Here is a 27,288-nt window from a genome sequence, read left to right on the forward strand (position 1 = left end):
ATCTTACATTTCAAACTATATTTCTTCTTATTACCTATCATCAGCCAAGTTACCTGAATCATTAAGAGCTGGTTAACCTAGCAAAGAACAGAGCAATATTGTTGCTATGGTTTGTGCCAAGGATCTTATGAGAGGCTCTTTATGTAGTCCCATAATTTGATAGAAGTTGCAGGCAAATGACCCCTACTGTCTTTAAGGAAGGCTTGTCCTTTCAGGTGCCAGTGCCACCCGTGCTGGTGCCGCATAGACACACTTGTGCCAGTGACACATAAAAAGCATCCAACACGCTTTGTTAAGTGGTTGGTGTCAGGAAGAGCATCCGGCCATAGAAAGAGTCGAAGTCTGAACAGCTCAAACTGTCAAACCCATGTCAGCATGGAAAATGGATGTTAAATGATACTGCTGCTGCTACTGACGATGATGATGATCACACACACACAAGTATATAATCCATTCTCACGTAATCATTTCCATCGCCCACTACACCCATGCGCGCACTCGCTTCTATGTCTATCAACGATAATAACAAAAACACTAACACAAAACAGGAGGAAATGGATGTGGGGCGGAGTCCCACATGCACCAATGTCGTCTTGAGGCATGAGCATATTGGGGAGTTGCCCGGGGACCACCTCTAGGGTCTAGAGGCTCGCTGTCAAGAAATACTCAGCACAGTGCAGTGACCCGGGGCTGCTAAGACGGTCCTGACACAACATAAAATGGACAGTATCTCTGTTTCATTTATGTGTGTTTCCAGTTCTTTTCTCCCGTCTTTCAAGCAAATTTTTTAAATTATTTTTATTACTGTAGAATAGTTGTTCACACCATTTTCGTCTGTGGACCCTTTGATTCCTTTTTTACTCGGGTGGACCCCATAGCCATTCAATGGTTAAAAAAAAAAAAAACTCTTATATTTTTATTATGAAATATTATTAACAACTGTATGAAAAAAACTTGTTAGAATATTTTGTGCGTTGGATAAGTATAAACAATTCATTGCAGATAAATTTTAACAGTAAAATCTTATACGGACCCCCAAAAGTCATAAGGAACCACCAGAGGCACGTAACACGCATACGCGCACCTACTGACGCTAAGAGACACATATACGAACACGTATTTTCTTTTACGGTTTTCCGTCATTTAACCGTTACTATAGTAGGAGATCTCCTTCAAGAATTTAGTCGACTCGGTGATTTCATCGAACTCTTTCCAACTGTTATGTTACTGGATTTAATATACAGAAACAAGCACCTGTTCTTAGACCGGTGTACTAATTGCTCTCCCTCCCTCTCTCTCTTTTTCACCTCTTTCCCTTTCTCCCGTCCTCTCTCTCTCTCTCTCTCACATATGACGTCTAAAATAGCGAATTAAACATTAACAAGACGACATACACGCATTCATTTCATAGTAAATAGTCGACAAAACAAGACACCCACTTTTCTTAATTTGCTCCTCTCATACACGCATATGAGTGCATACACGCACGCACACATCCATCTATAGTCGCACACGCATACGTTTATGGACACAACTAGACATACACCCTCCACACACACAGTTACACATATATACGTCTGTACTTATGTAGGTTCACGCACTTCTCGACTCACACTCTTATGTCGATATGCGTACAAGTTTATACATACAATAAATATCTATACAGAGGAATCTTAGCTCACATAGATATACTTACTGCCTTAAAGTACGTATATAATACTCCGACTTTTCACGAGCAAGATATATTTGTATTACTAATATACAACATACGTATAGGACACATGGTAAATTGATACATATTTTAAATACGCGTATGTATGTTTATATATATACATATATATAGAACATCTATACACACATTCACATATTAACGCACACATGTAGACACACAGTTATTTTGATATAATTCTCCTCTTTCTTTCTCATCATACATACATGTATGTATGTATATATATATATATATATAATTATACCACTTGCGATCAAGATTTACATTAAGCACATCTAGAAACACCACGCACACAAAAGCCAAAAGTTTATGTAGGAATGGAGAGCTATGCATATACACAAAATAAAAGATTTGGTGTTTACAATGTTTTAAGTCATGGATATAAATAAGTAATATATATATATAGTACAAAGTAAGATAGGGGTTATGGGTGTAACCCACTATGGGATAGCATTTATCCAATACTAGCAGAATCGCCCGGCGTTGCTCGGGTTTGCTTCGACCCGCTGGAATTGGTATTTTTGAAAAGTAAAAATGTTGCATTATGTAGCTTGTTATTCTCTTCAAGTGAACATTTTTCTGGTTGAAACACACCGAAAAGTGGCGACACAGCAGTGAAAAAATCGTAAAAAATAGGGATTTTCATAGAAAAAAAGCACCTTTTGAAGTAAATAATTTTTGGTGTTAACATGGTCCGTTTTGAATTTTTTCTTCTAGGGAAGGAAGAGCAAGTCTTCTTCTATCAAACTCAATTTTACTGTTGGTACAGAACCCATAAGTCTTAATACATAAATGTTTTTAATTGCAATGCAATTAACTCATTTAATGTATTAAACGGATGAAGGTAAAGAAATATTTTTACCGTAAATTTATAATACAAATAAGAAAACGGAGAAACAAAATTAATAAATAAATAAATATATATATATATATAAATATTAATTTAAAAACACAACTATGCCCCGACATGCAGATCCACTTTTGTTAATACACACACACATATAGGTGTATTACACACACGCTTAATTATACCCACCAGAAAGCAACTGCTAACTTTTTTGAACACATCAACATTTAACACGACACACAACTCATTTTACACACACAGCACAAACACAAAACACACACACGTCCCACTCACACACTACATATCTACACACACACACACATAACACAACACAAAAGCCGACAGTTTTGTACAGAAAGAAGGACGGTGAGCTGTGCTACCATCGTTCGTGTTTAACACTCTACCTTCTAAGCTCCAACTTTCTCTGTTGTTTCTCTCATTACCTCCGCGCACCCCCGTCATCCACATCTATTTATCTCGCCACATAACTCATCATTATCATCGTCAACATCGTCGTTAATTGCAAGCACCGCCTCTCTCTCTTCTTCTGTCGTTGTTTGTTTACAAATTTGGATAACTTTAAAAATAAACAACAAACAAAACTTGTAAACCAACAAAACTGGAAATGTTGGTGAGAAACGTAAAACTGGTCTTCTTTGGGGTAAGTACTCTAATGCTACTAATACTACAACTAGGAGTAATAGTGCTGCTTCTGGCAGATGCATGAACATCACAACTTCTCGTTTTGCTACATATATAGGTACTACTTGAGAACAGTGGTCCCGGTGCGCGCACTCGCGTACTCGCGTACTCGCGCTAGCTAGTCGTGACTAGTCGATCTTTACTTTGTGTTAGTTACTTTGTTTAACAAAAATGATTTATTTCGTGTTTTATTTACTTTGCTAGGTGGTAGTCGTTGTAGGATCGACTAGTAACGACTAGCTAGCGCGGATGCGCGACTACGCGAGTGCGCGCACCGGGACCACTGTTCTCAAATGGTACCCATATATATCTGACCGTAGTGTTTTTTTTTATTGTAAACGATCATTGTTGTTGTTGCTCTGTTTTACTGGTTAATTAATTAACATTGTCTTTTGTTCTAATTGTTAGGAAAAGGCATTAATGTCACCACGACTCGCTCTCTCTCTTCTTCCCTCACCTCCTTCATTTATACTTTCTTCTATTCTCTAAAAGTTCTGTTTCCCAAAATTTCATCATCATCATCATCATAAGCACATACACAAACCTCGTTCAATCGATACTATACAAGATTGATTTTCAAGTCGATGCTGAAAATCGAACCACGGCCCCTGGGACGACGAAATTCTGTTTACCGGGAACTGGGTTGGAAACACGGATAATTGTCTTCATCATTGCTGATGACATCTGCCTTACATCTGTGTGTGTGTGTGTCTGTGTGTGTTATGTATGTATTTGAGTATAATGTCATATGCTTCATTTCATTTTATCAAACTGGGCCACTGTACGTTAGTACCATCCATGTATGTATGTATGTGACGGTCTTCATTTTGTTCTAGATACCCCAGCTGGAGCAATGCTTGTATGTGTATACGTATGCACGAAGGTCTGTGTGTGCATGTTTGAATGCATGTTTCCGCAGTTTCTTCATTTCTACCTTGCTATACTGGTCTTTATTTGAGAAGCCAATGTATACATATGTATATTATGTATGTTGAGGCGCACACACAAAACATTATTCATGTATCTTGACGAACATTCTATTCATTTTTATGTGCCTCTTGGTCTTCCATCGTCTAACAGTGAAACGTTTCTTTACTTTTGAAATAATTACACGCATGCATATATATATATATATATATATATATACACATGCATGCATAGGTTCGTACGAAGCATTTCTATTTGGTACAGTTTTTGGAAATTTTGAGGGTGATAGAAAGAAAAGGCCCATCTGAGTGGTTGAGATGATGAAATAATAACTCTATGGTATCGAGTCTGAGAGTTATTAAAAACTTCCTCTGCTGATCTCAATTTCTTCTTAAGTGCAACGCAAATATTTGTTTATGTTGCATATTGTTATTGTTTCGACCCCTTGTCATGTAATCGGCCCCGACCTTATCAAAGACTATTCAACCGTCAGCATTTATCGATAACATTTTTCGTCAATCAACTATCTACATTTATTGACCGACAATGTAATACTTCGTTATTTATTTTAAAAAATAAGTGTGTGATAATAGAGATTTGGTTGTTATTTCTTCCACTCGGAGCGATCCCTGAAGTGTTTTTCATTCTGTTTTAGTAAATTCCTTCAAATCTGGAATCTATGTCCGCACACATGTATAATTGACCTCAGTACGTGACTCGAACTTCAGTTATTTGACTCCAGTGGGATGAATGACAAAGTTTTAAGTCATCGAATTAAAGTTCCTTTCACGTTAAGATTATATAAATCTGCTCAGTACTTAACAGGTATTTTATTTAATCGATACTCAGATGGATGAAGGGTAAAGTTGACCGTGGATGGGGGTCGGGTGTTGGAACTAAACGATTCTGCATCTCCACTGCCTTCGATATTGAAAGATCCCTGACAAATAGCGCAAATACATACACAAAAATAGCCAATTCTCCCTCAAATCACACCATTACATGTCTTTAGAAAAAGATACATTTGATGATGTGGACCTAGTATATCAGGGAAAAAAAAAGACGAAGTGGTCATGGACGGGACGTCTTTTATTATAGTTCTTTCTCCATAGGAACTGATTTGGGGCAAATTTATCTGAGATATTTGGATTACGATATATATTTTGAAAAAAAAAAGAATTGCCCACGGATGGTTTCAATTCAGTTTTAACAGAAAGATTTGGAAGAATTAGCTGAAAGTTCTCCGGTGATTTTTTTTCCCTGTAAATCGGATCAACCTTCTTTCCTTACATATTTATCCCGTTTGTACGGATGGATGTGTGCTGTTTAGTCCTAGGTTAACCCCCAGCCAAGGCATAGGGTCATGACCATTCCGCATTTATTACTTTTGGGGTTTTCAGACAAATGTAATTAGGATAACATTGTCTGACGTGGGAAAGTCCCTATTATTAAGGCGAGTGCAGTGCGTGTTGGAAGCTGCTATTTCTAGTATACTGAGCAACCACTTAGAGGGTTCTCTTGTATCACGAACGAATCGTCATTAAAGATATAGTATGGTGTGAGCTGAGGGTAACTGGTAACTATTTCTAATAACCCAAGCAATCAACCACTTAGAGGGGCTCTCTTGTGTCTCGAATGAATTAACTTCAGGTCGCCTCCGATCGAGCAAATATATAATCAGACATACCAGCTGTAAACATTTTGTCTTTTTCAGGGATGTTTGGCACTGCATTATTTATTAGATATAATTTCACTCGCTCTAAATAATCTACCTATATATATATATATATATATATATATATATATATATATATATAATAATTATTATTATTATTTGAGGGAATATTATTCCTAACTTACAGGGAAATTTTTATATATATAATTCATATATATATATATATATATATATATATATATATATATATGAATGTATATATTGTATAGTTATAACATATTGATAAATATATACACTATTATATAGGCTTGTATCTGTGTGAATTGTGTTCACAGGCGCGTGAATGTGTGTATGTGAGAGGGAGGGAGAGAGAGAGAGAGATGTTGGCTTTAAGACAAAGAAGTTTAATTTAGATGGCGGGTAAAGTTGTGGAAGCTCATAGCCTGAAACCCTGTGTATATATTAGTGGAGATAATGATTTTAAACTGGAAATAATTACAACTGATCCATTAATGTCTTGGGAAAAGTCGGCATCAATAATCATGACCTTTTATTTTCTTCTCTGTGTTTTTTTTTTGTTTCTTTCTCTGAAAAAGAAATAAAACCAAGTTTCCTGTACTTTTTAAGAAACCTCTAAATGTGTTGTTTCGGCTTCGGTCAAATTGCTGAACCAGTCCACAAGCATTTCTCTCCACTTAAAGCATAACTAATGTTCTTCTTCAAGACATGATCGCCGCCACAACATCCCGGCTTGCTCCTGTACAACAGAAACTTGAAATGTTCAGTAATTTTATTAAATCTGTTATGGTAGTAATTAATAATGGTGGTGATAAAATAATGATAATGTAATTATAATGATATTATTACTTATAATAGTTACCACAGTAGCAATCGCAGGCAATAATTAACTCGGGGAGACATCGATGTTTAACAGGAAAGAAACCAAAACTTAGGTGGACATGTCCTATCGTCTATCAGCAAAAAGCACCGTATTGACAGTCTTGTAGCTTTGTAAATTTTTACTGTCTTACTGAATTGACTTTATAGATTATTTAGGTAAAAATTGAAATATGTGTGTACAAGAACATGAAATTTTATTTCCAAATCAATAAAACAGTAGACACTGAGTTTAATAGCTTCAAACCAAAACTTTGTACATTTACATGTTTTACAATATTCTCTTTTATACGTCGTCGCCAGACTTATTTAGTAATCGACTAAGCACTTGTTTACGAACTTAAATCCCCTTTATATATATTTTTTGACTTTCTGCAAGTTACAGCTACTTCTACCATTTTACCTAATCTTCGACAGACAAAGCCAACAACGGCATAAACTTCCCCAGTCACTTTTCGTTGTAAAAATAAGTGTAATACGCTACTTAAATATGTCCATTTAATTTTTCTTTTGTACATATGATTATAAATAAAGCAACCCACGTTAGTATGCGTGTGTGTGTGTGTGTGTGTATGTATGTATGTATGTATGTATGTTACACGTCTCTCAGTCTGTCTGCCTATGTGTATATATGTGTGTGTGTGTTCTGCTCTTTTTTTCGGTATTTGTCAACGTATCTCGTTTGCTGAAAATAACGTACAACTGCTGTGCTGACGACGCCTATTGAGTCAGAAACGCAAAACCGCAGCTGTCCTCGTGGTGTCAGTTTTGGAGATTTCTTGATTCTTGAAATTGGCAATCTTTCGTTTTGACTCGAATGCGTGTGCGCGCGCAGCTCAGCTGTTACCATACTGCGTTCGGTAAATTCCGTAAAAACTTTTTATTTATTGATTTTTGTAGCTGGATATGTACATTTCGTTTAAAGTCAGCATAAAGTGAAAGAGAGAGAAAATGGACAGGGAGTCTTTCCCTCCCTCTCTCTCTCTCTCTCTCACACATGCACACATAATACACATATATGCATATGTATTTATGTATGTACGTGTGTATATGGCAGATAGTGGGTGTACGTATGCTTGTGTGCGTGTGTGGCTGATCCTAGCCATTTTACCCATACATGACACCTCTCTCTCTCTCTCTCTCTCTCTCTCTCTTTCTTTCAATCACTCACACACTCTTTAAAAAGAGATGCGAGAAAAACTAAATAAAAAAACCAAAAAATTACACTATTACTCTCTCTCCCCCTCTCTCTCTGTCTCACACACAACAACACACTTTCTCTTTTTCTGACAACACACGCTCTCTCTCTCTCTCTCTCTCTCTCTCTCTCTCAATCAATTAATTACTCAAAAAGATGCGAGGAAAAATAAAAAAAAAATGTATGCTGTCACTCTCCCTCACACACACGCACACACACACACACAGAACAACACCTTTCTACCCCCCCCCCTCAACATATACACACGTCCCTGTCCATTTTCTCTCTCTTTCACTTTATGCTGACATCAGACGAAATGCATGCATTTCCACCCACAAACATAAATTAAAAAAAAAACTTTTTACGGGTATTTACCAAGCGCTGTACCTCCACAGCTCATTGGGTCAGCTGTGTCTTTAACAAGTCTGCAAGTTATATCGAAACATCACCAAATTACCTCCCCTTCTCATCTGGAGTCAGTACCAAGTGAAATAAAGCAATTGGTCGACCCTCTGGAAGCAGTAATAATAACGTGACAGTCGCATAAAGGGAATCACACCACCGCTATTTAGCCCTAGGAAGCATCAACGCTTCCTGTCGGCCTTGACACATTTCCTGTGTCCTTTTGTTTACAAGGGGGAGATAAGCACCCCCATCCAGCTAAGCCTGCACCCAGAGACATGTTTCTGAGTTTTTGCTCATCATCAGTCTGGAGTAGCATGGCCTGCTAGCTGAAGATACTTGTCTAGACTTTGTAAACCTATAATGTCAGTGAAGTGGTATATTGGACCACCCGAAGCAGCTGCATCCATTATGGGATCTTCAATCCATGAAAGAACAGCCACAATAATGAGACTGCAAATTCATCTGATGAACAAAGAACATTGCTCGTGCCAGTGGCACATAAAAGGGCACCATTCGAGTGCCCGTGCTAGTAGGGTGCCAAGAGCACCATCCGAGCGTGATCATTACCAATGCCGCCCTACTGGCACCTGTGCCAGTGACATGTGTAAAAAGATTCGAGCAAGATCATTGCCAGTACCGCCTGACTGGCCCTGTGCCGGTGGCACGTAAAAAGCACCCACTACACTCTCGGAGCGGTTGGCATTAGGAAGGGCATCCAGCTGTAGAAACTCTGCCAGATCAGACTGGAGCCTGGTGCAGCCTTTTGGTTCGCCAGCCTTCAGTCATTCATCCAACCCATGCTAGCATGGAAAGCAGACGTTAAACGATGATGATGATGATGATGACTGTCAATGAACAACATATGAGAACAACATTGATGGAATTCTTTTCACTGTGCGTCAATAATGACTTTGCAAAAACATTACTTTATGCTGAAGTACCAAAGTATTTCACTTGAAACCGGAGTAACAAAGAATGGCAAAGAAAGAAGCAAGAAAACAAGTTGAAGGCCTTTCAAACGTTTTCAAAGAGGAAACACTTGGTCATGCTTTTGTTGTCACACCGAAGCCAAGAGAACTGGGTTGCTTAAGAAATCCATTGCATCAAGTTTGAAATATTATTGTTTTCCTTTCCCGCTGTGCATCAGCATTTTCAACTTGGAGTGGTTATGACCCAATGGATCATGGCAGGTACATCTAGTTAACTTTAAGGCTCAAACCCTTGCTCCTACACCTGAAAGACCAAACTGCATCTCTAGGTTAACTCTCTTCTTAATTAGTTGAACTATGACCCTTTCTGTAACTTTTCTCACCTGGTCCAGCAATTTGATCCCTCTGTCTAAGGCATCTCCTTTACCTTTTTAGTAGTTGGTCATAATGCTGTCACACCAGTGGTTGGGTATGGCACTTTCTTGGACTACCTGATTAACTGTGCGTGTGACCAGCCCATACCACTGTCCACCCAGTATTTTAAGCATGTTGCCAGTAATTCCCGATGGACCAGGGACTTTCCCCATCTTCATATTCTTAATTGCTTTATCTGTCATACTGCTGTCAACCCTGGTAGCCAATGCCTCTTTTGGTCCCATATTTCGAAGACTCTCCTTCTCCTATAGGCTTTCTCATATATATATATATAGGCACAGACATGGCTGTGTGATTAAGATGCTTGCATTACAACCTTGTAGTTCCAGGTTCAGTCTCAATGCACAGCACTTTGGGTGTCTTCTGCCATACTCCTGGGCCAACTAATGCCTTGTGACTGAGTCTGGAAACTGTGTGGAAGCTTGTTATATATGTGCTTGTATCCTTCTTCCCACTGTTTGAAAAGTGGTGTTGGTTTGTTGATGTCTCTGTTTCGACAAAAGAGAGCAATAGACTTAAAAAATAAGTACTATGGGCAATCGGTTTGACTAAAACTCTACAAGATGGTGTCCCACCATGGCTGCACTGCAGAGACTGAAACAAGTAAGAGATAAAAGAAAATGTGAGAGAGAGAGAGAGAGTATAATCTTTACTCTCTCGGCTGATAAACTGCTATTTTACTTGCTGAAGCCTTACAACATAATATACATGTATATTCTTTTACTTGTTTCAGTCATGTGACTGCGGCCATGCTGGAGCACCGCCTTTAGTCGAAGGAAATGACTCCCGGACTTATTCTTTGTAAGCTTACTACTTATTCTATCGGTCTCTTTTGTCGAACCACTAATTTTCAGGGACATAAACACACCAACATTGGTTGTCAAGTGATGGTAGGGGGACAGTAAAAACTTCTCACTAAATCAAGAGCGAAGTTTCTTATCACATTTCAGCCCAGGGCCAGTTTCGTTGTTTCTGAGCTCATTGGAGCTTTTTATGAGAGTAATTGATATTCATTGGACTTTGGTTTTCAGACCTGGAATGCCATAATCATGGAAAATTGGTGGGACTTTGCACATGCCATCAGTCGGACAAAAAAGGAGGCAGAAGAATGTGGAAAACTTGAATTTGGCTGCAAAATAGCAGGATTTTGAAAATACACATAAATCTCATTTGTTGGGGTTTGGTTTCACACATGTGTGACACCCATGTTTGCCAAGATGTGACAGCCTCACATACTGGTGTGTGAGATGTGTATCACAATGTGTCTGAGTGCTGTGGTATGTGGTGTCCATGTGTGCAGCAGTGTTTTTTCTTAGAATTACATTTTTCTCTAACTTTCTGTCTTTGTCTCAGTAACCACTAATTTACAACTCCTAAACTAGACTAAACACTGCAGACTGTACTAAGGAGATCTAAAACCAACTGTATTGTCTACTAAATACACAAACACTCCTACTCAATTATTGCTTCTGTTGAAGACAAACCACAGGATGGGAGGCCATCAGCTGCTACTGCTGACATAAATTGCCAGCAAGTGGACAAAATTGATTCCTGCAGACAGATGAGTCATAATCCTCGTGGTCTCAATGCATTACAGGAGATGGTGAAAAGCTTTAAGTATCAAAAAGTGTGTACAAATTGGATACCTTGCTGGTGGACACATGATTCAAAGGAGAGAGAGAGAGAAGTGGAAGTCTGCTCCAATCTACTGGAATTATTTGAAGTTAATGGAAAGACATTTCTTTTTGATCTGGTGGTGAAATGTGGGGCATATTTTTATAATTAAGCAACTGAACTCAGTCCATGCAATGGAACGTACCTATTTCCCAAGGCCTAAGAAGTTTCAACAGCCAGCACAGAAAGTCATAGTGACTTCTTTATATGGGTGGCATGAATGTCATTCTCCTTAACTTTTCTGAAAAATAGTTGCATTGTGAACAGCAAGTGATGCATTGAAATACTCAAAAAGTATAGAAAAGCCATTATGAGTAAGAGACCCAAGAAGAATCTGAGAACAGTTCACATTGATCGTAACAATGTTTGATCACACATATCCTGGGCCGAAAGTCAGGCAATGAGCAAACTGGGCTGATTAGTGGGCCATTGTCCACCATACAGCCTGGATGTGGTCCCTTCACACTGTCACTTGTTTGACCGAAAGAAGGATGTTTGGAGATGATTTGGTAACACAGACGAGGTGAAAGGGACAGTGAAGAAGTGGGTAACACAGGACATAACTGGAATTTTTTTTGAAAGTGGATTTGAGAGTTGAGTTGAATAATGGCCCAAATGCATCACTTGTGATGAAGACTGTAGAATGGAACCTTTCTAGAGAAGGAAAAGTGACTCTCACCAACATGTGCAATTTGAACACTCATCATCATCATTATCATCGTTTAACGTCCGCTTCCCATGCTAGCATGGGTTGAACGGTTCAACTGGGGTCTGGGAAACCAGGAGGCTGCACCAGGCTCCAGTCTGATCTGGCAGTGTTTCTACAGCTGGATGCCCTTCCTAATGCCAATCTATGTCAATTAATAAAATGGCTATGTCCACTTCAGCATTACTTTTGGTATAACCTCTGTGTATGCGTGTGAGTGAGTGCACATACACATGCACACACACACACACAACCATACACTGTGCTACATTTTAGGAAATTGATCTGGCAGTCCTTATATATATATAAACATACACTCACGCATATATACACTCAGACACATACATATCCCCCCTCTGTGTGTGTGTCTGTGTGTGTGTCAGCTGGTTTTATTTACTGTCAGTGCAATGTTATATTTTGTTTGTTCCACCATTTACCCCCCACCCCACCCCTCCTTACCACTGCCACCACTTCCACCATTCCAACCATCCCCACCATCGCTATCACTTCACCTGTCTCAGTTATCTTCACCCCTCCCCCCCAGTCCTTACTTCCCCCTCGGTAGTTTACATTTTCTGGGTCAGAGTGTAAAATGGACTTTCTGCATCCTGATTTTTTTTCTCTCTTAACACACACACACACACACACGTGAATACACATACAGGTTTGCTTATGTGTGTGTACCCATGTGTGTGTGTGTGTGTGTGTGTGTGTGTGTTTATGCAGTTGTATATTTGTATGGATGGATGTATTTCTTTTGATTTTTTTTTTTTTGCATATGTAAATATGAAGTGATATTTTGATGTGTGTGTGTGTGTGTGTGTGTGTGTGTGTGTGAACTTGAGTGTGTTTCATTGTTTGTGAATATGAGGGTGGGTGTGCCTGAGTGTTTTCTTTGTGTGTGCATGTGTGTGTGTTAGCAAATAGGTTTTTCATATGTGTATATGTATGTAAAAAAGAGGGAGGAATGAGAGAAACAGAGAGGGAGTAGAGAGAGAGAGAGAGAGAGGCAGGAGAGAGAGAAAGAGATGTTAGTAAAAAGATGTGTGGTTACAATGACATATTCTGTTGTGTCTGGGGAGAGTCAGTTTCTTTTTGTGCCTTATTAATCCAAAAACGAAATACAATGACATAATTTACTGCTAAATATAGACTGAGCAGGGAATAGTCATGTCATTAGTATGTGTGTGTGTGTCTGTGTGTCTCTGGGTATGCGTGTACAGTAACCCCCCCCCCTCACCGTACCGTGGTTCACCCATTGTTGATTCCTCCTTTGTGTGGTTTTACATTTATAATAAAATAAATACATACAAATTATAAAAATAATTAAAATAATATATACAGTACTGTTTCTACTTTGCTGATTTTTACCTATTGTGGCTGGGTTTTGGAATGTAACACCTGTGATAATCGAGGGATTACTGTGTGTGTGTGTGTTTCAGGGAGTCTATATACATTCCTGTAATGTATGTACCCATGTACATCATATCTATTGTTTCTCTATGTGTGTGTCCATGCATGAAGCATGCTGTGTGTGTGTGTGTCTGAGTGATGTCAACATGAAAAGCATAGATGATGATGATGATGATGTATAACATGCTGAGTTTTGGTGATTAATTTAAACTTAGAATTCATGCTCTTGGGGGTTTGTGGATGTCTGAAGTGATTGAAGTGTGTGCATATATGTATGTGTCTACATGATACTATGAGTATCATGTACACACATACATGTAGCGCAGGAGTGGCTGTGTGGTAAGTAGCTTGCTTACCAACCACATGGTTCTGGGTTCAGTCCCACTGCGTGACACCTTGGGCAAGTGTCTTCTACTACAGCTTCGGGCCAACCAAAGCCTTGTGAGTGGATTTGGTAGGTGGAAACTGAAAGAAGCCCGTCATATGTATGTGTGTATATATATATATATATATATATATATATATATATATATGCATATGTGTGTATATGTTTGTGTGTCTGTGTTTGTTCCCCCAACATTGCTTGACAACTGATGCTGGTGTGTTTACGTCCCCGTAACTTAGTGGTTCGGCAAAAGAGACTGATAGAATAAGTACTAGGCTTACGAAGATTAAATCCTGGGGTCAATTTGCTCGACTATGAGCAATGCTCCAGCATGGCCATAGTCAAATCACTGAAGCAAGTAGAAGAGTATGTGAATGTGTGTGTGTGATATATAGTTAAATTTTCACTTATGTAGTGATATGCATGTCACCTGTGTGCAAAGGTAAATCAAAAATTATCTGCACTTTCGCCATAACATATCTTTATTGTTGTCACACCTCCTTCTGGCCATGCATGCTAATGGTTGGTACTCTTGTGGTCATGTGATGCCAGTTTGAGCCTGGTTGTACCATTTTTCTTTCTGACCTTACAGTGTGAGTATGGCCGCTCCACTAGCAATGTGCACCAAAGGAGAAGAGGCAGAATTCAAAAGACAGAGTTTGGAGTGGAAACATCCTGGCTTGCCAGCAATGAAGAAATTCAAGACTCAGTCTCCTGCAACAGTTGAGCACAGGGGTTGATGTATAATTGACTTACCTTTCCCTCCAAATTGCTGGCCTTGTGCCAAAATTTGAAACCAGTATTTTCCTAGTCCTGATGCCCAATCTGCTGATTTCTTTAAGTATCCAGTTTAGAATTCCAAATATTCTTTTCTACTTTAGGCACAAGGCCCTAAGTTTTGGGGGAGGGGACCAGTCAATTAGATCAACCCCTGTACACTGACCCCGAAAGGATGAAAGGCAAAGTTGATCTCAGTGGAATCTGAACTCAGACCATAAAGACAGATGAAATACCCCTAAGCATTTTGCCCCATGTGCTAACATTTCTGCTAGCTCACCGCCTTAGTATTCCAAATATTGGTACTATCATTAGCCCCGTAGAAGCTTTCTGGGATATAGTTTTACTGAATGCTGTCAGCTGTTAATTCCGTACCTTTCGAAGTCTGCTAAAGCGTTATTTGTCATTCACAGTTTTACTCCCAACATATGCGATATTCTCTTCCGTTCTTTGATACTTGTAATGTTCATCAATAGGAATAAGAGATAGACTGGCCATCAGTTTCCATATTCTTTGTCCGGTCAACAATCTTTCTTCATTTGACAATATATGAGAGAAAACTCAGAAGAAGATTTATAAATATTATTGCCTACCCCACTACAATGATATGGCTTTGGCTCTCCAAAAGTTTCATGGCTTCACTTAAGTAGCAACTACTGATAACTTTCACATCAACAGTGACACACACAAACACACACACACACACACACACACACACACTGTATATCATGTCTGATTTCATGAGGCATAAAAAGAACTAACAACAGTGTAATCCATTACTCTTAATTATACAAGTCCCAGCTACCTTTCTCACTTGGCTGCTGGTGTTCTTGTTCATTGCAACACAATAATGATTCATAGTAAAGATAAATGTCGCATATCTTCTCCAGGTTCTTCAGCAAGGCTTTCCACTTTCATCCTTTCTCCTTCTATTTTACAGTTATCTTTTTTTTTAACAGTGAAGATACTAACGATGATTTGTTTAATTATTGTGGAACTCTCTGCTTTTGCTAATATCAACTCGTACCCTTCATCTATAATCATTAATAATAATAAAACTAAGTTATGGAGAGCCCCAGCAACTGCAACAGAATGAACACATGAATATTGTAAAGAATTTGGCCCCTCTAAAACATGAGTTGATTCAATTTGGTAATCCAGAAGCCATCAATTCTCAATGTCATCATCATCATTGTTTAACGTCCACTTTCCATGCTAGCATGGGTTGGACGGTTTTGACTGAGGGCTGGCGAACCAGATGGCCGCACCAGACTCCAATCTTGATCTGGCAGAGTTTCTACAGCTGGATGCCCTTCCTAAAGCCAACCACTCCGAGATTGTAGTGGGTGCTTTTTACGTGCCACCGGCATGGGGCCAGTCAGGCAGTACTGGCAACGACCTTGCTCGAATCTTTTTACACATGCCACCGGCACAGGTGCCAGTAAGGCGATGTTGCTAACGATCGCACTCGAATGGTGCCCTTTTATGTGCCACCGGCAATTAAATATATTCAATGACTTAACTATTAACAGCATAAAAAAGTTATAAACACCCTCAGTATTTAGTGAATCTGATTTGAAATGAGAAACTCATCTCAAGTTTTCTTTGGAAAAAAAAAGATCTCAACATGGTACACTATTAACCCTTTAGCATTTGAATTAGCCATTTCCAGCTGTTTTATGCTCAAGCCAGCCAGATCCTGCCTCTCTCACCTACTCAGCAATGTCATTCTGAAAATGGATAATCACATCATTGAAATCTCAAAACTATGAGATAAGCCATGATTAATTCAGAACAATGTAAATAAGCACAACATTCAAAATTATATGAAAAGAGTTATTAATGTTCAACTTTTGTATGGTCGCTAAGCAATGGAAACATATAATTTCTGATTATCTTGAAGCTGTCAAAAAATTTTGTACTCAGTTACAGAAAACTATATTGAGTTGCTGAGAATCCACCTCTAGGATATTTTTCATGAAATAGAGAAGAATCTAGAAAGCATAAACTGCTAAACTTTCAGTTTAAGCAGAATATAGGGTGGGATATTTGGTTACTGCATGGATAGAACAATTACAATCTTTCAAAAAAAAAAAAAAAAACACAAGAAGATGCAGACAAATATTCCAAGAGTGTTACTTTGACAACTCAGCCAGTCATAGAGATGTGTGACACTCAGAAAATATTGTAGAACATAAGGTTTCTTGGACTTTTCAAAAACAATAATAGAAATATGAGAGTCAGATTACATCATAACTTTAACATTATTTGATGCCGGGTGGTGGGATATGAAACATTCTTGGATTCTGCCAAAGGAATAACTATAGAAAAAAATAGTTTTCTATTTGCCAGTAATCTTGGAACTGTTACAAGATGGTGAGCTGGTAGAGTCAGGATCACTTTGGACAAAATGTTAAGTGGCATTTCTAACTCATTATATTCATAGCTCAAATTTCACCAAGATCAACTTTGGGTGGGTAGGTGGGGGTGTCAATAAAATAGGAATCAGTTGAGAACTGGGATTAATGCCTCCGGAACTATTTTAATCAGGAAAACGAGGTCAGGTTAAAAAGGAAAATTGAAATTATTCTCCTAAAAAAAGTTAATGAACAAGTAACAATGATTTGGATACCTGTCCCCTCGAATATGGAGAAAACCAAAAGAGCAACTCGGTGAACAGAAGAGGGAGTACAAAAAGAAGCAATAGACTACATTTTAAGATCTTTTACAATTGAAATCATTCAACAAAAGAGTGGGGAAAATACCAGGAAGAATCTAGAAATAAACTATTGAACTTTAATTTTCTGTTACCTTAGCCATGTTAATCTACATACTGAGCAAGGTTAACGAACAAAGACTTTGTCTGGCTCCAAATGGACCATATTCCTTTGATCTATATTTTATCACGAACAAATTGTATGGAGTCACCATATATTGGCATTTTTTATTCCAATGCAAATATTACTAGTCAGAGTGAGAGGGCATTTTAAAAATGATTTTAAAAGGGATACTAAGGTTGGAAGGGCAATTTCTTTTCAGAGGTCCACCAAATATAAATGAGATCAATTTGTGGAAGCTATGGAAAGATGACCCACCTAAGACCACCTCTGCTTCCAGGATACAAACTTCTTGTTTAAAGTCATCGTAATTAAAACTTTCTTTCAAAATTTCATGTTGATTTATTTTCAAAACACCAACTTAATAATGACAGAGTTACTTTCATTGAAACAAAGGCAGTATTTCAACAGAAATGGAGCAAAAGGGTCAACAGAAACATTTAAAGGTTCTTTATGTGTGCTTCTTTCTTTCTTTCTTTTCTAGTTTGTGTTGTTGTTTTTTTTTTTGTTGAACTGTTATATATCTTCATCAGGTCATCATGCTTTATGAACTTTACACAGACATCTAAATTGCTGAAATAAATAAATGTGTGTGTGTGTATATATATATATATACATACACACACTCACACACACACACATATATATATATATCTGTATATGCATAGTCAAGTTAAAACACACCAGAATTTAATTACCTGATAGCCAGTTCCTCAGCTAAAGTGCTTATTATGCGTTCTGCTTGATCCTCTGAACCCAGTTATCTGCTAGAATTTGCTGGATCCCCTAAAACTCCTTTCAAGTAACTTGCCAACATGTAACTGTAAAGCAGTTGTCCAATGTCCCTGTGAAGATAATTGCCTTATAACAATATCTACAAATGCAATCTCATCACCTAAGTCAGTAATAGATATCATTTCAGTTCCACAATGATCTCTTTAAGAGGGACTATAATATGCCCAAACATACATTCACTAACAAATAGTTAAGCAATATGATGTCACTGGTCAGAATATATATGGAGTTCAAAGTGAAGGGATACTGAATTCAAACTGCAATGGAGTATTATAACCACAGCTCCAAGCATCAGAACGTAATCGAAAAGAACATCCTCTGCAGGAACAGAATTTTCAGGACTTTTAAATTCTATAACAAATCTAATGAAAAGAAACTGTAAAACAATAAACAAACTAAATAATCTCTCATTTCCAAACTACCGGCACTGGTATCACAACTACAATTTCCATTGATTTTTGGTTGATTTTGATCTCAAATTTAATTTACCTGACTACAAGTTCATTTATTTGTAAGCTCAATGCAAAAGAAAAAAAAACTGAACAAAAAGGAAAAGAAAAGAAAACTGAAGGAAAAGAAAAGAAAACTTAAGGTGTATAAAAATTATGAACAAATTTTAAACAGTTGCAATGGAATTGGTAGCAGGTCTAAGCTCTACTCTGAAATTGTTGATGTTTCCTTAAATATATTTACAATTAATTTAATAATTGTGTGTGTTTTGAAACGGCTAGAATGGCTCTCCCACAATTATTATTATCATTGTTCTTGTTGTTGTTGTTGGTGGTGGTGGTAACATAATTTTCCCGTGTTTTTCTTGGCCAGTTTTCTACTTTGACTTGTAAATCTTCATTTCTATCAAACATTTCTTATCTCTTTTTGTCAGGAAAACAAAAAATTATAAAACCTTTTTTCATCTAAATGAACATTCTTGTTAATGTCAGAATGTTTTATCAAATTCTATTTAAGCAAAAATATTTTCATAATGTTTGCAAATATCTTGTGGAACATAATCACTTAAAAAAACACTGATTTCATTTTTGACAAGGGCACAGAGCCAGTTTTTTTTTTATAGAAGAAGGGTGTAGTTAACTGAATCATTATCTCTGGTGCTTTTTCTATTATTGCGAGTGCTGTAAGCTGTAGTGATACAAGTTTAGTTCTCATTTGAGATACTTCTATTCACTTCTAGCAATTTAGCCTTTAGTATTTAAACCAAATATTTTTTGCGGCACACCATTGTGTCACAACACACAGTTTGGTAGACACTGTGTTACAGCTTAATCACTACATCAAATTTGGAATTATTTCTCCATGAGTGGATGGGTCTTCTGCAGGGTGCATATTGCCAGTCAACCTGGTCCTTTTGTGTCTCCCCCATGAAATATAGCATCTACAGGTCAGCCTTCACCACATCATCCCAGCTTTTCCTTAGTCTCTCCTGTCTTCAGGTTCCATTCTCTTCAGTCCTCATTTCTTTCGTATGCAGCTGTTATCGGCCATACGCATCACCTGCCCATACCAGATGCCCACTACACTTGATTCCTTTTAGACTCTGTGCTTTTCTGAAGTCATCTGTTCTCTGGCATTCATACACACTAACATGAACATCCTTTGGAAATATCAGCTTCATTTCTTTCTAGTCTTTGTAAATCTTCAGGTTTCAGAGCTCCCATCTCACTCCCACACTGTATCACAGTACTAACACAAGTGTCATACAATCTACCCTTCACACTAAAGGAAAAGACCTTTGTTGCCAGCAGCAGTAGTAACTGTCTGAACTTCCTCCAACCTTGTGGAGACAGCCAAAAGAAGCATTTGACCCTGACTGCCTTCTTCCAACTGTTAAACATGGAGGAGGATCTGTGGTGATGGGAGAGGGGGGGCTATATCTTGGAAATCCACTGGCACTATGGTTTCCCTTCATGGCAGAATTAATAGTCAAGACTATTTAAGCATTTTATCTGATCAAATCCACCCTATAGTTGTGGAACTGTTTCCAGAAGGAAGTACAATCTTTCAGGATGATAATGTACCAATTTACTCAGCTAAAGTTGTTATTGAATGGCACAAGGAACATTCTAGTGAAGTTAAACATTTTATCTGGCCACCACAGTCCCCAGATCTCAATATTATTGAAATGGTGCATTTTGGAAAAACAAATAAGGAGTTGATATCCTCCACCATCATCACTACAAGAACTGGAGACTGTTTTAGCTGAAGAATGGACAAAAATTCCTTTGGAAACAATTCAAACTTTGTACGAGTCCATACCTCGTACAATTCAAGCTGTAATTACAACCAAAGCTGGTCCTACTCCATATTAAAATAAAATTTGTTTGAAATTTTAAGGTGTTTCCATTATTTTGTCCAACCCCTGCCTTACTCCTAGTAAACCACTTAGGCATTTGAAAGAATCTATGTCTGGTATTCTTGTATGTATTCTTCCGGTGCATTTGTCACATAGGAAGCTTATTTCCTCTGCTTGTCTGCATGTAATTCCACAATATCACTTGTGCGTCCGTAGCTTACACTGAGTTCAGCATATAAAATCTACACCTACACCTTTTCTGCCTGTTGAGCAAGGCTGTTTCCCTGAAGATACCAGGATCCTGATTTCTTTCCTATTTACCAAAACCATTATTTTTTGCTAAGTTTACCTTGTGACCTCTTGATTCCTCTCCAATTCCGCTATAAATCCTGCCATGTAAACTGGGTCATCAGCGTATCTGGCTATAAAAAAACTGTCTCAAAAAGTACTTTTAAATCAATGTCCTGCATGGAAATAACAGGCATAAAAATCATAATAATGATGTGTGTGCATGTGAATGTGTGTGTGTGAAATGTTATAAATATGTGTGTGAATATGTGAGCATCTGTTATTGAATAAGGCTTTCTTTGATTTATTAAACCCAGTTTATGCTGTAAATAGAATGTATCCCACCAGGTGTAATTAAATGACAAGCCATTCTGGCAAGCATGATAGGAGGTTAAACACCTGCAAAGCTAAGTATAAATAGATTCACAAATACTCCCAGTTGATAGCATACTTAGCATGTGGTGGAATGGCTGTGAGGGTAACATAGTTGTTGGGGGTTCAAACCTAATGCAGATATTTATTTTATTTTTATTTAGCCCAGGTCATTTATGTTCTGGCAGACCAAACATGAAAAGCGTCCAGTCTGACATTTTGTCTTTTTATATTTTTTTCAATCATTGTCCACTTCATTCTACCTTTTTTTGTTAAGGTAATCAGTTTTGTTTGATTTTTGAAGAATGGTCAATCTTAGCACATCTTTCCTCTTTCCATTTTCCTCTTTATTTTCCAGAAGTGAGATTTCATTGTCATTTAGAAGAAAGGCTTCTTTGTCTGTTTTCATTGTTTTCTTTTTTTTTGTGTGATTTTTCTCTTCTTTTATCCTTTTATTTGTTTCAGTCATTTGACTGTGGCCATGCTGGAGCAATGCTTTGAAGGATTTTAGTTGAACAAATCGACCCCAGGACTTCATTTTTTTTTTAGCCTAGTACTTATTCTATCAGTCCCTTTTGCCAAACTGCTATGTTACAGAAACATAAACACACCAACACCGATTATCAAACAGTGAAGGGGTGGCAGACAAACAGACATTAAGACATACACACACACTCTTTTATTATTTTTTTTTGTTTCAGTCATTTGACTGCAACCATGCTGGAGCACCACCTTTAATCAAACAAATCGACTCCCAGGACTTATTCTTTGTAAGCCTAGTACTTATTCTATCAGTCTCTTTTGCTGAACCACTAAGTTAAGAGGATGTAAACACGCCAACATTGGTTGTCAAACAATAGTGGAGAGGTAAACATAGACACACAAACATATACATACATATACATATATATATATATATATGTAGATAGACACTTGCCCAAGGTGCCTCATGGTGGGACTGAACTTGGATCCATGTGGTTGGGAAGCATGCTTCTTATCACACAGCCACATTTCTGTGCCTGTATTTTTTATTGCCAATTTTGGTAATTTTCATTTGTAATTCTTCTTCCACATTGCATGATGAAAGTGTGGTACTACAAGTTGGTACTGCTACTCATAGAATTTTGGTTGGTGGTGCACTGGAAATGGATTTGTTGTTGTTGTTGCTGTTGCTCTCCATTATTTTTGTTTTTGCTCAATTTTCCCTGCTCTTCTACAAATTCGGCTCCAAAGTGTGTTTTACTTTAACAATTGTATCAATTGTGCTTTCTACCTTGTACCATTAATTTTGTACTTTTCGTCTCAGCATCACCTTTTAGGTACACTTAGTATGCCTCTGTGGCCTTCATATATCATTAAAACTAGTAAAATTCATTTGGATGCTCCTTAACCACAAGTCAGCTTTTGTTAACCCTGCCTTGACCACTCATCCATTCTCTGATACAAAATTGAGGACTGGCTATGGATTGGTGCCATTTCTGGTGTGTCTTATTGTTGCTCTTGTATTTCTTTGACCCATGTATTGGAGGAGCACGAATGTATAGTCAGAGATATGTCTGACAATTTCAGTTTGTGTTTTGGCTGCATTTTCGGTTTTGAACGTACAGAGGATAATGCCAAAGCTTTTGCCTTTTTTCAATTGAGAGAATTTCTCCTGATCTATCCTGAAGAGCCTGTTGTGCTGTTATTTGGAATGAAGGAAAATTTCATTCACTTTCATCCATTTGTAAGCAGGGGTATCCATTTTTCTTTTTACCTTGTTTAAGCTTCGTTTCAATTACAAGGAAATGATGTTTGGTTTTATGAAATTTTCCCACCTACAACTCTTATTTTGTAACTATGCATGAAAAACAGACATTAAATGATAATGATGAGGATGATATACAGATGACAAGCATCTGCTCAGCTTCTATAATGCAATGGTAGAATTATTCACCCCAAGTTGTCACTCTCTAGGATTGAATTGAGATCCTTCCATTTGCATTGAAAATTGGTTAACCATACGGCCATGCCTTGCTTACTTGGCTTATACTCTTGAGAAAAGCATGATGGCCACACGGTCTCAATCTTTGCGGCCTTGGGACAAACTCAGAAATTCACTGTTTTTCTCCGTATATAAAGTTACAATCCTGTTGTTGCTCTTGTTGTTGTTGCAGCTGCTGTTGTTATTGTTCTTCTTCTTGCTGCTGCTGCTGCTGTTATAGACACAAGTTATGCCTCATACTGCTCTTTGAAAAACATTCTGATTATTTGGTTTTCTGAATTGTTTTCTTTCCTCTTTTCTTCCTTTTCTTTATTCATTCCACCATTGACGAGATTTAAAAGAAAAGTACACATTTTTAATGTGTTGTCTCTTGAACCATTCCTCAGCAGAATTTCTTTGGCAGCATTTTAAGCTATTGATAACAGCTGAACAAATGGCACCATCTTTTTAATTATTTTACTGGTTTCAGTCATTCGGTACCGCCTTCAAGAGTTGTTGCCAATTGTAAGGACCTGAGTACTTACATTAGTTTGTGATTTATTTAACGAAGGTCTGTTTCACGACCCAAATGGGGTCCCAACTGAAACAGCCTCAACAATATTAGATTTTGGACTGGTATAAATATAAGCACAGACACACACACACACACACATATATATATATATATATATATATATATATATAAAGATATAACCATATGTTCGCTTACATATAAAATGAAACAACCATACTTGCTCCTATAAAGTCATGAGATTAACCCAAGGCTACAGGAGAAGGCACTTGGCCAAGGAATTGTGCATTGGGCATGAAAGTAGAACCAAAGAGCTGCAAAGCATTACTACTACTACTACTACTACTACTAGTAGTAGTAGTAGTAGTAGCAGCAGCAGCAGCAGCAGCAGCAGCAGCAGCAGGATCCATGAATATTCCACGGAATTAATGGTAAACTTATTGAGTTATTTCTGAAAACTTTATCCAGAAAACCTGAAAGTGTAGCCTGTGTTGTGTCTGCATCAAAAGAGAGTTGCTCATCTGCTAATCATTGAAAAATGAAGAAGATTGGAATACGATAATTACTCTATGGATTTCGTAAATACACTTTATGTACTTTCTTCTCTGTCAGGAGGTAGAAGCACTTGGATGAAGACATAAAGAAGTGCTGATCTCTAACTGTGGAGGGAACATGTGGTAGAGGTAGATCCAGGAAGACATGGGACAAGGTGGCGAGGCATGATATTTGAACTTTGGGCCTCACTGAGGCAATGACTAGTGACCGAGACCTTTGACGAAATGCTGTGCTTGAGAAGAAGACCCGTCAAGCCAAGTGAAATTGTGGTTGTGGCTGATGCTCATGTCCCATAACTGGCACTCATGCTAGTGGCACATGAGAGGCACCTTTCAAGTGTTGGGCCTCATGTCACTCTTGATGGTGTCAAGCCAGCGGGTTCTTGGCCTCTTCCTCTCTTGCCACTGACCATTCCGAGCATGATGTCCTTCTCCAGGGATTTTCTCTGCATAATATGACCAAAATATGCCAACCTATGCTTAGTGATCCCAGCTTCCCGCGACATTTTCGGCCTTATCTGCTTAAGAACTTCTCCATTGGTGAGCCTTGCTCCCCATGGAATCTGTAAAATTCTTGTCCAACACCAAAGTTCGAATGCATTAATTCTCTTCTGGTCAGCTTTCTTTAGTGTCCAGGTCTCGCATCCATATGTTGCTATTGGGAAGACAACTGCATTTGGTAGTGAGTCTGATGTCTCTACTCTTCCAGACCCTGCTCATGCTGACCATTGTCTCTCTGCCTAGTACTATCCGCCGTCTTTGTGCAGTCACCATCTCGATTTATTTTGGAGCTAAGGAAGATGAAATCATCGACCACTTCGATCTCTTCCCTATCGATCTTGATGTTGATGTTTGTTGTGGCTGATGTTGACATGATCTTTGTTTTCTTGACATTGAGGTACAGCCCAAATTTCTCACTCTCTTCCTTGACCAGCAGGACAAGATCCTCCAGATCCTTACCACTCTCCACCAGCAGAGTTGTATCATCTGCACAGCGAAGATTATTAATATTTCTTCCTCCAATCCTAACTCCAATGCTGCTATCCTCCAGGCCTGCATTCCTCATGACCTTTTCTGCGTACATGTCGAAGGCAGCTGGTGACAGGATGCAACCTTGCTGAGTGCCTTTTCCAATCTCAAATCATACATAAACACACATGCTCACAAACAGATAAAAAAGAATGCAGCTCCAATAAGGACAGAGTCAACATCCATTGACAAGGTTGTAAAAACGATGAAAATTTTGGAAGAAAAATATGAATAATAAGTAAATGGAAATCAAACCAGTGAGTGTGTTAGATAATACACACTCCCCAGCCACAACAAAATTTGCTTCAATACATGAATTCACATAAAGAATCTTGCAAACCAGAAACAAAGAGGAAGTACATACATATATATATGTATATATATATATATATACACACACACACATATTTGTATATATATACACACACACACACATATACATATATATATATATATACCCATATATATATATATATATATATATATATACATATATATATATATACACACTCACATATATATATACATACATACAAACACTCATGCGCACACACACACACACACTCATGCATGTGTTTATGCATCATCCTTATATGCTTTTGTATGCATATACGTGCAGTGTAATTGCAGCTGGCTCTTTGTTTTTAAAGGCAAATGCACAGAGAATGCGAAGAGAACAATCGCTTCTCTCTCTTTCTCTCCTTTTCACTCTGACCTTTTGTTTCTTCTCTGAATTAAGGGAAAAAATACACAAAGCAATAAAACGAATGCATAAAATGAAAATAAGATAACATTTACTGCAGCCCTTCTCTTTATCTATTTATTTAGTTAGCTGTGGAGTTAATACATCATCCTCAACATCGTTGTTGTGGTGGTGGCGGTGGTGATGGTGATGATGGGGTGGGGGTAGTTCTCCAGTTGAAATTCAGTTTGGCAGTTCTTGCTGATATGGCAGAACAGAACAGTTTTAGCTTCTGGTAAGAATCTGGCCATGAGGGCAACACCTCGAGGCACACTTTGGTAGAGGCACACTTTGGTAGTTGCCTTCAGTTTAGAAGGTTTCCATGTTAAAACACTTCTGTTGCTATCATCACCACTACCACCATATCCACCACCATTATTATTATTATCTTCGTCATTGTTGCTGTGATTCTTGTCATCATCGTAGTCATATTCATCACGCTCTCCTCTTCCTCTCCTACTCCTCTTCCTTTTCATCTCCACCACCACTACCGTTACCACCACCATCACCATCACCACCATTACCATCACCACCATCATCATCAACACCATTATCATCATCATCACCATAATCATCATTACACCACCCCCTCCATCAACATTATGATTATTCTATGACTCCTCCGCTACTCTCGGAGCATCAAACTCTCAGATCCAACCTCAGCCACTTCCTGCCATGGCTTCCTCGTTTCTCTTTTGGTGACGCTGTCCTCTTCATTCTCAATTCTTAACTCTGCCGGAATTTTGTTTTTATATTTTACATATTATGTATTTATGAACCAGAATAGAATATCATTGTGAAGAGAGTGAAGAGGGTGTGTCTATGGATCTTGGGTGGAATAAATACCACAAAAGATGGTTTTGTTGACACACCTACTTATTTGCAATTTCTCACCAGAACATCCACACTCACACATAACAACTTGTACCACTGTACATACATACATACACACACACACACACACACACACACACACACACACACACATACATAAGGAAGCGAGCTGGCAGAAACGTTAGCACATCGAGCGAAATGTTTAGCAGTATTTCGTCTGCCATTACATTCTGAGTTCAAATTCCACCGTAGGTCGACTTTGCCTTTCATCCTTTCGGGGTCATTAAATTAAGTACCAGTTACACACTGGGATCGATGTAATCGACTTAATCCCT

The 27,288-nt window shown here is 38.1% G+C and overlaps 1 protein-coding gene across 1 annotated transcript in view; it reads left to right on the plus strand.

The window, feature by feature from the left end:
• Nucleotides 1-2,651: 2,651 nt before the first annotated feature.
• LOC115224128 (ras-related protein Rab-5A) overlaps nucleotides 2,652-27,288 on the plus strand; it is a 40,672-nt gene continuing 16,035 nt past the window's right edge. The window contains exon 1 of the mRNA XM_029794933.2: nucleotides 2,652-3,237. Within this exon, the coding sequence (XP_029650793.1) occupies nucleotides 3,202-3,237 (36 nt within the window). The 5' untranslated portion in view covers nucleotides 2,652-3,201. The remainder of the gene's footprint in view (nucleotides 3,238-27,288) is intronic.

Source organism: Octopus sinensis, linkage group LG24 (assembly GCF_006345805.1).
Source record: "Octopus sinensis linkage group LG24, ASM634580v1, whole genome shotgun sequence".
Classification (NCBI taxonomy): Eukaryota; Metazoa; Mollusca; class Cephalopoda; order Octopoda; family Octopodidae; genus Octopus; species Octopus sinensis.